General features: G+C 41.8%; 1 protein-coding gene across 1 annotated transcript in view; it reads right to left on the bottom strand.

Annotated features, from left to right (window-relative positions):
• The window catches only part of LOC140197728 (guanine deaminase-like), a 75,518-nt gene extending 62,616 nt beyond the window's left edge, over positions 1-12,902 (bottom strand). The window contains exons 1-4 of the mRNA XM_072258113.1: positions 12,642-12,902; positions 4,841-4,929; positions 3,511-3,685; positions 1,561-1,648 (exon numbers count right to left, since the gene is read on the bottom strand). Of these exons, the coding sequence (XP_072114214.1) occupies positions 1,561-1,648; positions 3,511-3,685; positions 4,841-4,929; positions 12,642-12,773 (484 nt within the window). The 5' untranslated portion in view covers positions 12,774-12,902. The remainder of the gene's footprint in view (positions 1-1,560; positions 1,649-3,510; positions 3,686-4,840; positions 4,930-12,641) is intronic.
• Between the last annotated feature and the right edge of the window lie 409 nt (positions 12,903-13,311).

The raw sequence follows: 13,311 nt of genomic DNA, 5'->3' as shown, positions 1-13,311 counted from the left end.
TAAATGGCACATCCTTCCCAGCATCAAAAATATCTGCCCAAAGCATTGCCTCAAGATGGCAACATCTATCATTAAACATCCTCACTATCTAGACCAGACCAATAGGCAGGAGGTACAGAAACTTGATGTCCCACAACACCAGTTTCAAGAACAGCTACAGTACTTCCCTTCAACCATTCAGTACTTGAACCAACCTGTGCAAACTCTTATCACAACTTCAGTACAACAATACTGTGATCACTTTGACTACTTTGCACTACAAAAGTCTTTAATTTCTGTTGTAATTGTGCTTTTCTTGCAAAAACTGTACATGCTTATGTATATTCAGTTTATGTTTTTCTTGTGAATGTTGTAAATGTGAAGCTTTGTGCCTGGGATTTTGCTGAAAGCAATTTTTTCATTGCAAGTGTGCATATACATTCAGTGACACTTCATCAGGTACCTCCTGCACCTAATAAAGTGGCCACTGAGTGTATGGCCGTGGTTTTCTGCTGCTCTAGCCCATCCGCTTCACGGTTCAATGGCTTGTTCATTCAAAGATACTCTTCTGCACACCACTGTTGTAATGCATGGTTATTTGAGTTACTGTCACCTTCCTATCAGCTTGATTCATTCTGGCCATTCTTAAGTAAAGTCAAGTCAAGTGAAGTTTACTGTCATTTAATGACATACATGTATATAACATTAATAACCATATAATGTATATAGAAACAAGACAAAGTCTCTTTGAACCAGGGCGTAAAGCACATAACACATGATAACTTATGAAGGTAAGGATAAAATCTACTGATGAATTACACATAAATAACAAACTAAAATGCATTAATATTAAATATTGTAGGGTACAGAACAGATTAACTGGTGACACTTTGAATACAATGCGGCCAGGAGTTCAGAAGCCTAATGGCCTGGGGAACTGTTTTTCATCTTGACTGTTCTTATTTTTGTGCATCATAGTCTGCTGCCCAACGGCAGAAAGTCAAAGTGGATGACCTCTCTCACTAACAAGACATTTTCACCAAAAAACTGCCACCCTCTGTTTTTTTTCGTGTTTTCCACACCATTCTCTGTAAACTCTAGACACTGTTGTGTGTGAACACCCCAGGAGGTCAGCAGTTTTTGAGATAATTAAACATCTCTGTGGAGTCTGCGGAACAAACTCAATGGGCCAAACAGCCTAATTCTGCTCCTATATCTTATGATCTTAAGGCTTCTGTCTGGCACCAACAATCATTCCACGGTCAAAGTCACTTAGATGACGTTCCCCCGCCCCCACCCCTATTCTGATATTTGGTCTGAACAACAACTGAAGCTCTCGGCTGTCTCTGCCTGCTTTTATGAATCGAATTGCTGCCACATGATTGGCTAATCAGATATTTGCATAAACAAGCAGGTATACAGGTGCACATAATAAAGTGGGCACTGAGTCTATATACTTGTGCATTTGACAATAAACTTGAATCTGACTTTGAAATCCTTTAAAGCTATTCAGGTGCAGACATTCACTAGATTGTGTAGTTGCTATCTATGAAATGAATAGATTTGGGATAAACCTCTTACCAATGATGTCACAAAGCTTTAAAGATGAATCAGTATGGATGGTTGCAAAGTAGCATGCAGTAGTTGTGCCATTTCTCAGTGTTCTTTTCTGTTGAATAATGAAGTTGTTATTAGTGGGAAGTTTGTTCTTACTCTTCTGCCCTTTCCAAGCTCTCTCTTGTCTGAGTAACAGAAAATCACTGACGGGCAAAGAATGTTACCTGCAAATTCTTTCTTCATCCATTGGACTAAATACAGCAAAACGTAGTGCTGGATTCACTGTGATGTGTCAATATAAATGCACTGAGCAAACCAGATGGAGCTGAATTTATAGTCATTTGTTTTTATACAGATTTTCGTGGGAAGGTTACAGTGCAGGAAGAAGACATTCAGCCCATCAAGTCTGTATCAACTTTATGGAAGAGAAGTTCAGTTGCTCTCACTGTCCCATCCTCTCTTCATGAGCCTGTTTAATTTTCCTACGACCAATTTTGAAACACAGCATTGAATCTACTCACTAACACCTCCAGGAGCACTTTCCAGAGAGTAAAAACATTTTTCACTGTCAACCTTGGTGCTTCTACCAGTAAACTTTACCCCCTTCTGTTCTAGTTGTTGACCCCACTGCCATTTGGAATTGTCCACAAGTATGAAGCCCCTCATTTCTGGAACAGGCCATTTGGCCCTATCAGTCTGTATGGGGGTTTATCTTTCACACATATCCCTCTTTGTCTCACCACCTTCAGTAAACCCTTCCAGCTCTTTCTTCTTTGTGCGTTTATGCAGTTTCCCCTTAAATATATCCCTGTTATTTTCCTCAAATGTTCCAGTCCATTATAAACACTCAACACATCAAGAAATATCTCAAGAATTCATTATTGGATTTGTTCATGATTTAATATTAACAATGATCTCCCATAAATGGAGACATTGCTCCATTAACCTAATTACACCTTTCACTTTTCTGATGAAAGGAGCCCCAGCCCATTCAGTCTGATAGTTCTAACACTCAATTTCGCTATCACCTTGTGATCATTTTTGTTGCTCCTGCTATTCATTTATACTTGTTCTGTAACATGCAGCACAGTTTTCCAAGTGTGGTCAAAAACAAGTTTCAACACAAGTGAAACAGCCTCTCTGTGTTTTTAATTCCTTTCCTCTAAAAGTGAACCTCAGGTGCTGGCTTCTTCTTAGCTTTCTAATTATATTAATTACCTGTATCATTTCTTCTAGTGCTTTGTGAAATATGACCACTTTATTCTAAGGATTACATACTGCATATGTTGATTTGAAAACCAACCTCAGCAGATTGGCTAAAGTGATGGAGGTGGAAGCCTGCAGCTTTTTCCCACCATGCCTGGAGACTCTTGAAGCTTGGATGGACAGTACACAAAATCCTATGAAAATTTCTGGACACTTTAGAAGGTTTCAACTCTAAAAGGGATTAGCAGAGATAGACATCATGGTCAACCTGGATAAAATTGACTGGGACCTGTCCCATGAAGTATTACTCTTATGATATATTGATTCTAGAGGGCATGCAGTGTAATTTTTCCAGAATAATAAGAGCTGGTCTCCAAGAGTTAAATTGCATAGGCTAGAACTGTGCACCTTGAAATAATTAATCAATTTGATTTAAACTTCAGGATTTCAGAGGAACAGACAATGTCACTATCTTTTGTATTTCCAGTTCTGAAAAGTCTAGAAACATTTTTGTTTGGATACATTTCTGGTCATAGTATGTTAAAAATTTGCAAAAAGTCTGTGATGCCATGTCGATTATTCCTTTAAATTTGAGGCTTTTATTTAAAAATTGTCAATGGACATGGGGTGAACATAGGTGTGTGGAGTTAGGTTTGCATCTCATTGAGTGGGATAACAAGCCCAAAGCACTGAATGGCTGCCCGATTCCCATAAGTGTCTACTTTCACCAAGTGATGCAAGACAATACTTGAAATATGGTTTACGTACCACTACTTTGGTGTAAATATCCTCTGCAAACTTCAGGTCTTTGAATTTGGTTTCAGTGGGGAAGGTGTACTTGATTAGCCATTGAAGGAGTGACAGATCCAGGCAACATCCCATATTGGGATATTGGGGGGCATGGATGTGGGTGTCAACCAGTCCCGGAATAAAGAATTCCTGCCTGAATGAAGAGAGAGCAGATAGTTAATGACATAGCTTACTTATTGGCATAAACCTTTTTTCATTGCAGTTGACCAGGAGGACAAAGGGAGAAGACATGGGTTGGTTAATGACCAACAGGAATGTTTTGGTTAAGCCCATAATTGGTTGGCAAATAACAACAAAGCAATGACCTATGAGTTATCTTAAAAAAAAAATAAGATTACAATGCTCGGAACTCTTGGATTGCTGCAGCCAAAATATTGGTAAAATTTTGTGAAATGTTATGATTACATAGAATTAGAGCACAGAAAAAGGCCATTTTGCCTTACTAGTCCTGTTAGTGTTTATCTTCCGTGTGAGCTTTTCCCCCACTCATTTCCATTTCGCTGGTCACCATAACCTTCTATTTCTTTATCCACCTCTGAAATGCATCTCTTCTGTTTGGTACAGCCAAACTCTGTGGGGATGAGTTTCACACTCTTCCCATGAGTTCAATAAATGTGTTGCCCTGAATTCTATATCTATCTCTGATACTGATGGCCAACAGTTCTGTGCTAGGAGAGGTGCCCTGGTTTAACCTACATTCAGGGTCACGATGAGCTGCGGAACCCAGAGGGAGCCAATGAAAACAATGATGCAGGACAGGATGATACCACCCATCCAGCACATGGGAACCCTAGGCTTTCATTTCCCCATTGACACTGCCACTTGTGCCAGCAACTAGTAAACAACAACTTGCCTTTGCAAAGCATCTTCAGGTGAGTGGAGAAAGATTCTTTCCACTCACAGGGCAACAAATTACCGGGGGGGGGGGGGGGGGTGTTGGTGTTGGAGGCAGGTAAAACAGCAACAATTAAAAGACATTTGCAAGATTACATGGATCGGAAAGGTTTAGAGAGATATGGGAAGCTTTAGTGAAAAACAGAAAACAGAATGCACAGTGATTATATGGGCATACAATCAACAATGATTCAGACAACAACAAAATGATGGAGAAGTGGAGCCACAAACATGGTAATATTCAGGGTCTCATGTTGCAGGTGTACAATTACACCACTGGATTCTATAATTGGAAGGTCTCGTGCATTTTTCTAGATTTTCACTCTCTTTCCCCTGACATTGTGAACCACTTGGCCAGTGCGTGAGGACTTCATAACCTACAGTGTGCTCTAACCTTGGCTGAAGCACTCGGACCGTATCCCTCTTGAAATGCCACTTCGCTGACAGTTCTTCTTCTTTATCTGCAGTATCGATGAATATGATCTGCAACAGAAACAGGAAAAAATCTGATTCTGTTCTGCTGGTTCTGAAGACACTTAGTTTCCCTTCAAAAGAACATAGGTTTTCCAACCATCGAAAAGATCTGCACCTGGAGAGAAATAAAACTGTCAGTGGGTCAGGCAGCATCTGCGGAAAGGGAAACAGATTTACCATTTAAGGTTGAGGTCTGTCATTAGAAATGGGAATAGTTAGAGATTAGAATAAGATGTCAAATGCTGGAATATGGAAAATAAAACAATCTGCTGGAGAAACTGTGTGAGTCATGCAGCACCTGGGGAGAGAAATGGACAGCTGAAGTTTTGGCTCAAGATCTAGACTGAAAAAAGGGGACTTGACCTGAAACACAGCTGGCCATTTCCCTCCACAGACTCAGCAAGTTCCTCCAGATGTTATTTACTGCTGGGAGTGTTTGAAGGTAAAAGGTGCAGAGAAAGCAGGTGTTGGAGTAGGGATCGAAAGTAAAATGAGAATTAAAGGGAAAGTCTGTGTGTGAATGGAAGGCAGGAAGATGAGAAGGTGAAAGAGGGTGACAGTATGAGATGAACAGGGATGGTAACAGGGAATAAAACTGTAAATGTAGAATAATTATCTGAAGTTATCAAAGCAGCATACAATGAATGCTGGAAATCTGAAATGAAAATGCCAGAGAAGTTGATTATCTGAAATGGTTACAGTCAGTATTCCATGGAAGGTTGCAATGCGCTGACTGAGAAGATAAGGTGCTACTTCTTGAGCTTTGTTGGATTTCAACATCGAGAGATCAGAGCAGGAATGAGAAGTGATTCATCTCAAGTTATATATGCATGTGAGCAGTGACTGGGGAGTTCAGGAAGATCCGTCCTAACAACTTTAGGTGCCCTGTACGGGCAGCAGTTACGAGAAGCTGTTTTTATCATCATGTTGGTCTGGGAGTGTAGGAATAGGAAATGTCTTTAACAAAAAGAAGGAAGGAAAATTCACATCTCCAACACTTTTAAAGCAGCCCAAAAGACTCTGTAACCACACAGGTATTATTAGAACGTCATAGCAAGTTTCCATCAATAGTAGTGTGACAACACCTTGGCTAGCAAGTAAAGTTTGAAACAAACTTCCCTACCCTTCCTCGCACCTGCTTGGGAGGTCAGATCCGGTTTTATCTCAATGACACTACTGAAATTTGTCACCATTTGAAGCAGATTTATCTTTTATTCCCAGGCAGTCTAATCCCTCATTTATTGCTCAGCTTCAAATGCTTTTGCTAAAGTGGCCATGAAGCAGCGTTTTAAGTAATTGCCATCCCCACAGTATGCATGTTTCAGGATTTATGTCCAGGAAAGGTAGGCCAGTAAAGTATCCACAAGTCTGGATATTGGGTAACTTGAAGGGAAGCACAGATGGCATACCTCCTACTCGTCTCTCTCGAGGTGGGAGACACTGTTCCCTCCAAATTGCATTGGTGTGCGGCTACACAGTAACTGAAATGCTCCCGCACACATAACCTTTGTTGTTACGCACCTGGCAATTTCTTTGATATAATATTAATATAATTTTGAAATTATGCTAATATGACTTTGAAATCTGTGTTATAAGTCCAGAAGATAAAGGAGCAGGATTTGGCCATTTGGCCCATCAAGTCTGCTCTGCCATTTCATCATGGCTGGTCCAATTTTCCTCTCAGCCCCAATCTCCTTCCTTCTCCCTGTATCCCTTCTTGCTCTGACCAATCAAGAATCTATCAACCTCTGCCTTAAATCTACATAAAGACATGATCTCCACAGCTGCCTGAGGAAAAGAATTCCACATACAGTATTCACCACTCTCTGGCTAAAGAAATTCCTCCTCATCAGCATTCTAAAAGGATGCTCCTCTATTGTGATGCTGTGTCCTCGGGTCTTAGACTCTCCCACAATAGAAAACATCCTCTGCACATCCACTCTATTAAGGCCTTTCACTATTCAATAGGTTTCAATGAGGTCAACCTCATTCTTCTGAGTTCTAGTTGAATACAGGCTCAGAGAGATCAGACGCTCTTGATATGACAAATCATTCAATCCTGGAATCACTTAAGTGAATGTCCTTTGAACCCTCTGCAGTTTCAGCACATTCCTTCTAAAATAAGGGTCCAAAACTGCTCATAGTATTCCAAGTGAGGTCTCACCAGTGTTTTATAAAGTCTCAACATTATATCCTTGCTTTCATATTGGGATACATGGGTGTTACTCTGGTTGGTAATTAGTGGTGAGTGGTGTGCCACAGCTGAGCCCGCAACTGTTCATGATATACATTAGGAAGAGGTACAGTCGACGTTTCAGGCCGAGACCCTTCGTCAGGACTAACTGAAGGAAGTTAGTCCTGACGAAGGGTCTCGGCCTGAAACGTCGACTGCACCTCTTCCTAGAGATGCTGCCTGGCCTGCTGCGTTCACCAGCAACTTTTATGTGTGTTGCTTGAATTTCCAGCATCTGCAGAATTCCTGTTGTTTGCATGATATACATTAATATTCTGGAAGAGGGGGCCAAGTATAGTGTATCTAAGTTTGCTGATGACACTAAATTGAGTGGAAAAGCAAATTGTGCAGAGGATACATAGAGTCTACAGGGAGATAGAGATAGGTTAAGAGAGTGGGCAAGGGTCTGGTAGATGGAGTATAATGTCGGTAAATGTGACGTCATCCACTTTGGAAGGAAATTGGAAGATCAGATTATTATTTAAATGCTAAAAAATTGCAGCATGCTGCTGTGCAGAGGGACTTGGGAGCGCTTGTGCATGAATCACAAAAGGTTGGTTTGCAGGTGCAGCAGGCTATCAAGGCGGCAAATGGAATATTGACCTTCATTGCTAGAAGGATTGAATTTAAGAGCAGGGAGGTTATGCTGCAACTGTATAGGGTACTGTTGAGGCTGCACTTGGAGTACTGCATGCAGTTCTGGTCTCCTTACTTGAGGAAGGGTATATATATATATATATATATATATAGTACTGGCTTTGGAGGTGGTACAGAGGAGGTTAGACTATGAGGAGAAATTGAGTCGCTCGGGGCTGTACTCATTGGAATTCAGAAGAATGAGAGGAGGTCTTATGGAAACATAAAATTATGAAAGAAATAGATAAGATAGAGGCAGGAAAGTTGCTTTCACTGGTAGTTGAAACTAGAAGTAGGGGACATAGTCTCAAGATTCAGGGGAGTAGATTTAGGATGGAGAGGAGGAGGAACTGCTTTTCCCAAAGAGCGATGAATCTGTGGAATTCTCTGCCCAATGAAGTAGTGGAGGCTACCTCAGTAAATAGATTTGAGACAAAGTTGGATAGATGTTTGCATAGTAGGGGTATTAAGGGTTATGGGGAAAAGGTAGGTGGGGGGATGACTCAGATCAGTCATGATTTTATTGAATGGCAGAGCAGGCTCCATGGGCCAGATGGCCTGCTTCTGCTCCTGCTTCTTATGTTCTTGTGTCTATCCTGCTTGTTATTTCTTCAAAGTATTCCAACAGATTTGTCAGGCAAGATTTTCTCTTGAGGAAACCATGCTGACTACGGCCTACTTTGTCACGTGTCTCCATGTACCCTGAGACTGCATCCTTAATAATTAACTTCAACATCTTCCCAACCATCGAGGTCAGACTAACTGGTCTATTGTTTTCTTTCTTCTGCCTTTCTCCCTTCTTGAAGAGTGAAGTGACATTTGCAACTTTCCAGTCTTCAAGACACATTCCAGAATCTAGTGATTCTTGAAAAATCATTATTAATGCCTCCATGATCCCTTCCACCACCTCGTTCAGAACCCTGGCATATATACCATCTGGTCCAGGTGACTTATCTACCTTCAGAGCTTTCAGTTTCCTAAGAACCTTCTCTCTACTTATGGTAACTTCACACACTTCATGACTTCTGACACCTGGGAACTTCTACCATACTACTTCTGGTTTCCACAGTGAAGACTGATGCAAAATACTTACACATTTGTCATTTCCTTGTCCCCCATTACTACTACTCCAGCATAGTTTCCCAGCAGTCGATATGCACTCTTGTCTCTCTTTTACACCTTATGGATCTGAAGAAACATTTGGCATCCTCTGTGATGTTACTGGCCATCTTACTTTCACATTCCATCTTTAACTTCTTGACTTTTTTTAGTTGCCTTCTATTGGTTTTTAAAAGCTTCCCAATCCTCTACCTTCCCACTAATATTTGGTCTACTGTATGCCCTTTCTTTGACTTTTATGTTGGCTTTGACTTCTCATGGTTATGTCATCTTTCCTTTAGAACAGCGGTTCCCAACCACTGGGCTGCAGACCGGTACCGGGCCGCAAAGCAGGTGCTACCGGGCCGTGAGGGAACAATATGAGTCAGCTGCACCTTTCCTCATTCCCTGTCACGCACTGTTGAACTTGAACATAGGGTTGCCAACTATCCCGTATTAGCCAGGACATCCTGTATATTGGGCTAAATTGGTTTGTCCCAATGCGGGACCGCCCTTGTCCCATATTTCCCCTGCTAAAGTAGAGCGTTCCTATGAAACCGTTCATGCTGAAATGGCGTAAAGCGAAGAAGCAATTACCATTAATATATATGGGAAAAATTTTTGAACGTTCCCAGACTCAAAAAATAACCTACCAAATCACACCAAATAACACATAAAACCTAAAATAACACTAACATATAGTAAAAGCAGGAATGATATGATAAATACACAGCCTATATAACATACAAGTAATGTATGTACGGTATAGTTGGGAAGATTAAGGCAAAACCGATTTGTGTAAAAAAAAATCGGCATGTACGCGCATGCGCACATCACATATGCGCACGTCACGCATGCGCACACAGGTGCCCGTGCAAGGCTTCATGGTCATGGTAGTCTTTCCTGGGGTAAACACAAGTGTCCCGGGATTTGACTGCTTCTTTTGTTCCTTATTTGGGAGTGAGAAACTTGGCAACCCAACTGTAAAAGACACGTTGAGGTGAGTTTAACCCTACTTAAACACCGCCCCCCCCCCAGGTTGGCCGGTCCGCAAGAATATTGTCAATATTAAATCGGTCCGCCATGCAAAAAAGGTTGGGGACCGCTGCTTTAGAATACATCTTTATCTTTGGGATGTATATACCCTGTGCCATCCGAATTGCTTCCAGAAACTCCAGCCATTGGTGCTCTGCTGTCATCCCTGCCAGTGTTCTTTTCCAATCAATTCTGGCCAACTCCTCTCTCATGACTCTGCAATTCCCTTTACTCTACTGTAATACTGATACATCTGACGTTAGCTTCTCCTTCTCAAACTTGTGAGCGAATTCAATCATGTTATATTATATAATTGGTTCCTTAGAATTATTATAGCCTGGGGTGGTAATGGGAACAAGCTCCCACTGCCTATGAAATGCTCCCAATGGCGTGCACCTAAAATATCCTCTGACAACCAAATCCAGCTCCTGGCCTTCACGTGTGGCTTAGCTACTAAGCCTGGTGGAACTGTTTCTACTGACAGGAGAAGGGGAAAAGGTGAGTTACCTGCACCTTAAAACCAGTCGCTTTGGGCAGATGGTTGGCAGCTCATCTAGGAGAAGGAAAACTCTGATTTCAAACCTCGGCTATACTCACTCACAGGCAAGGCTTTGGGACTAAACCCCGAGGGAAAAAATGGAGCTAGAGTCCCTAAGGCAGTCCTATGTTGAGTTCAATGCAACTGGTAACTCCTGCAGTGCTGCTGGTACCAAACTGTATCGTGGTCTGCTGTTCCTTTGGGTTCATCAGATGTGTGGAGAGGAGAAAGCTTGATACATGAGTAGCAGCTTGCTATCCATATGGTACTGCCCAGGCTTGTGTATCTAGACAGCTAGGATGCAATATCCATGGTCAACTCTGACTAATGGAGGCCTCAGACACAGAGTATTATATAATTATATAATATAATTGTGTAGTACCCTGTAATTAATTGCATTAATGAATATAATCCATAAAATTTCTAAATAATAAACATGCCACAACCTTTACCTTGAAACATTTTACAGCTTCAACATATTTACCTTGTCTGTGTTTCAAGTTACAACACTGTTAGAAATTGTAACAATAAACACAGAATGGAAGTTGGTAGCTCATTGTTAATGAACCTCCAGCCCTCTGAATGCCAACGCAATCTAAATATTCATAGTATGCATATTACAAAAAAAAATTTAGAGTGCCTCACAAAAATTTCCTGTTCAGAACAATGGTTGGTCTGCGCAGCTGTAAAAAAATTAGAACATTGCGGGCAGAGATCCTGGAAACTAATAATCTTGAAAAGTAAAGTTGAATTTTGTGCACAAGTCTCTGGAGTGAAACTTGAAACCTTTTCTGGATCATATCTGCACACCTGAAGCAAATGCCAGAGCTGCATAATGATATTTAGATATTACTGCATGCCAGGTTAACGAATGAGAACTTTGGGGGGGGGGGATAACTTCATGTCCAATAATCACAAGGTATACAAATGAAATTTGGAAATATAGCAGACTTTGTTTTTACCTGGACATTTCATTTAGATAACTTGGCTGTGGCTCATTTCCAAAAGTCTTGCCTCTGAATCAGTAACCGTGGGTTCACGTCCTACTCCCTCGTTATCCTTATCACGGGATTTGTGCTTAGGCGATTATGTGCGGGTATCCTCCCACCCGTTCATTTACAGCTCTGATGTTTTCCGCACTCACCCTCTCTGTCCCCACACCTCTCTCCAGCCCTTTCCTCTGATCTTCCACTCTCGCACCTTTCCTTTCTCCTCTTCCCTTCATTCCCCACTCTCCTTCCAACTCTTGTGTTGTGATCCCACCGCACACTTTCACCCCTTCCCATTCCCTTTCCCAAATTCTTCTTCCTTAACATTTCCTAACCGCCGACCAGAGTTAGAATACCTCTACACAATATTTATAAAGTCCCTTTTTATGGAAAATAGCCCTTGGCCACGATTTTCCAACGACTGTGACACAGGTGTTCGGTTATTGCCGAGGTGCAGAGCGAGAGACACCAGAGTGGATGAACAGTTCACTGGCTTTTAATAAGAACTGTGCAGAATTAAAGGAAGATCGATAACGCTAGAACGACGGGGGCGTTAACTAAAACTCTCAAACTGAAAGCTAACGCCAGCACTGCGGCTAAGAAGCAGTAATCTGACACTAATTCCGCTCCATTACAGCGCCGGTATAAACGGTAGCCTTCTTTCACGGAACAAGATAAACAGGAAGAGTAGGCGTTACTGTGCTTTTGGTCAAGTATCTATAAGACTGGGACGAGAGTTACCGTAAATAAGGTCACAGTGAATTGCCTGGACGTGCATTCTTGCGAAGCGATTGCCGAGCCTTTTCCGCAGCCCGCCTGCGGGAGAGCGCAGAGTCCATGGTTGTAATGTTCGTTTTCTAGAAGGTGGTAATGCACCCGATTCCCAGTTCTAAACGAGGACTAGTCGAATTTACCTCTACAGGCTACATTGACACCAAATGAAATTGTAATAAAAAGAATTGCATTGAAAAGTATAATTGATTGATAATGCACGCATTCTTCTCCGAAAACGTGATTCCCCATCCATACGCACACGACTGGTTTCTGCCGATCTTTGGGCGCAGGGAATTCGTTACACTAATATATTGTCAAGTATTTCATTTACACTGAAAATCGAACTAAACCATTGATCCCTCTTGACCCAGCGATTTAAAAAACCAACCACAGTGGAAATATGAATCGGTGTCCGTACCTTTCCCAACTCGTTGACTCCCACAATATAAGCGTCCAAACTCTCCACTGGAGACGTATCTGTGGAGTGGATGAAGGTCCCTCTGAAAACCTGGAGGCAGTCGCCGCGATCCTTAGGAGTTTGGGTGGCCATAGCTTTAACTGGAGGGGTGAGCTTTGTTGTCAGTACCGGGCAGCGAATTGATCCCACAGTTTCAAGAGGAGCAAATGATCAGCCACCCTCACCAGCTCCGAATCGAAGCAGTCTTTGCCCTGCTTTGCATTTATGAATGTAGGTCGAACGCGTTATTGTCTTTGCTAAAACTCTGACGGCGTAGTGACATCAGCGCGGGACTTCGGAGAGACAGGTTGTGAGTTCGAATCCAGCCGACTCTCATCCGTGCTTGGGTTGTGTTCAGCTAACAATTCGACCTCGATGGGCTCCGCCAGGTTTCAGATGCCCAATCATATCAAAAAAATCGGTGCAAAAAGCTTGTTATGACTCCACCAGGATGCCACACAAGTTCAGCAAGTTAACATTTGCACTTCTCCTGCTACAACTATTAAGTGACAGGGAAGGAAGAACAAAGAGTGAAGACCGTGATAATGCAGGTTGTAAGTAGAAGCCATAGGGACAATACATCACATTTAATTTAAATTCTCTTAATTGTGTAGTTTTCAATTGCAATGGA

Source organism: Mobula birostris, chromosome 5 (assembly GCF_030028105.1).
Source record: "Mobula birostris isolate sMobBir1 chromosome 5, sMobBir1.hap1, whole genome shotgun sequence".
Classification (NCBI taxonomy): domain Eukaryota; kingdom Metazoa; phylum Chordata; class Chondrichthyes; order Myliobatiformes; family Myliobatidae; genus Mobula; species Mobula birostris.
The sequence above is the reverse complement of the archived record's forward strand: the minus strand, read 5'-3'. Positions and strand labels throughout refer to the sequence as shown.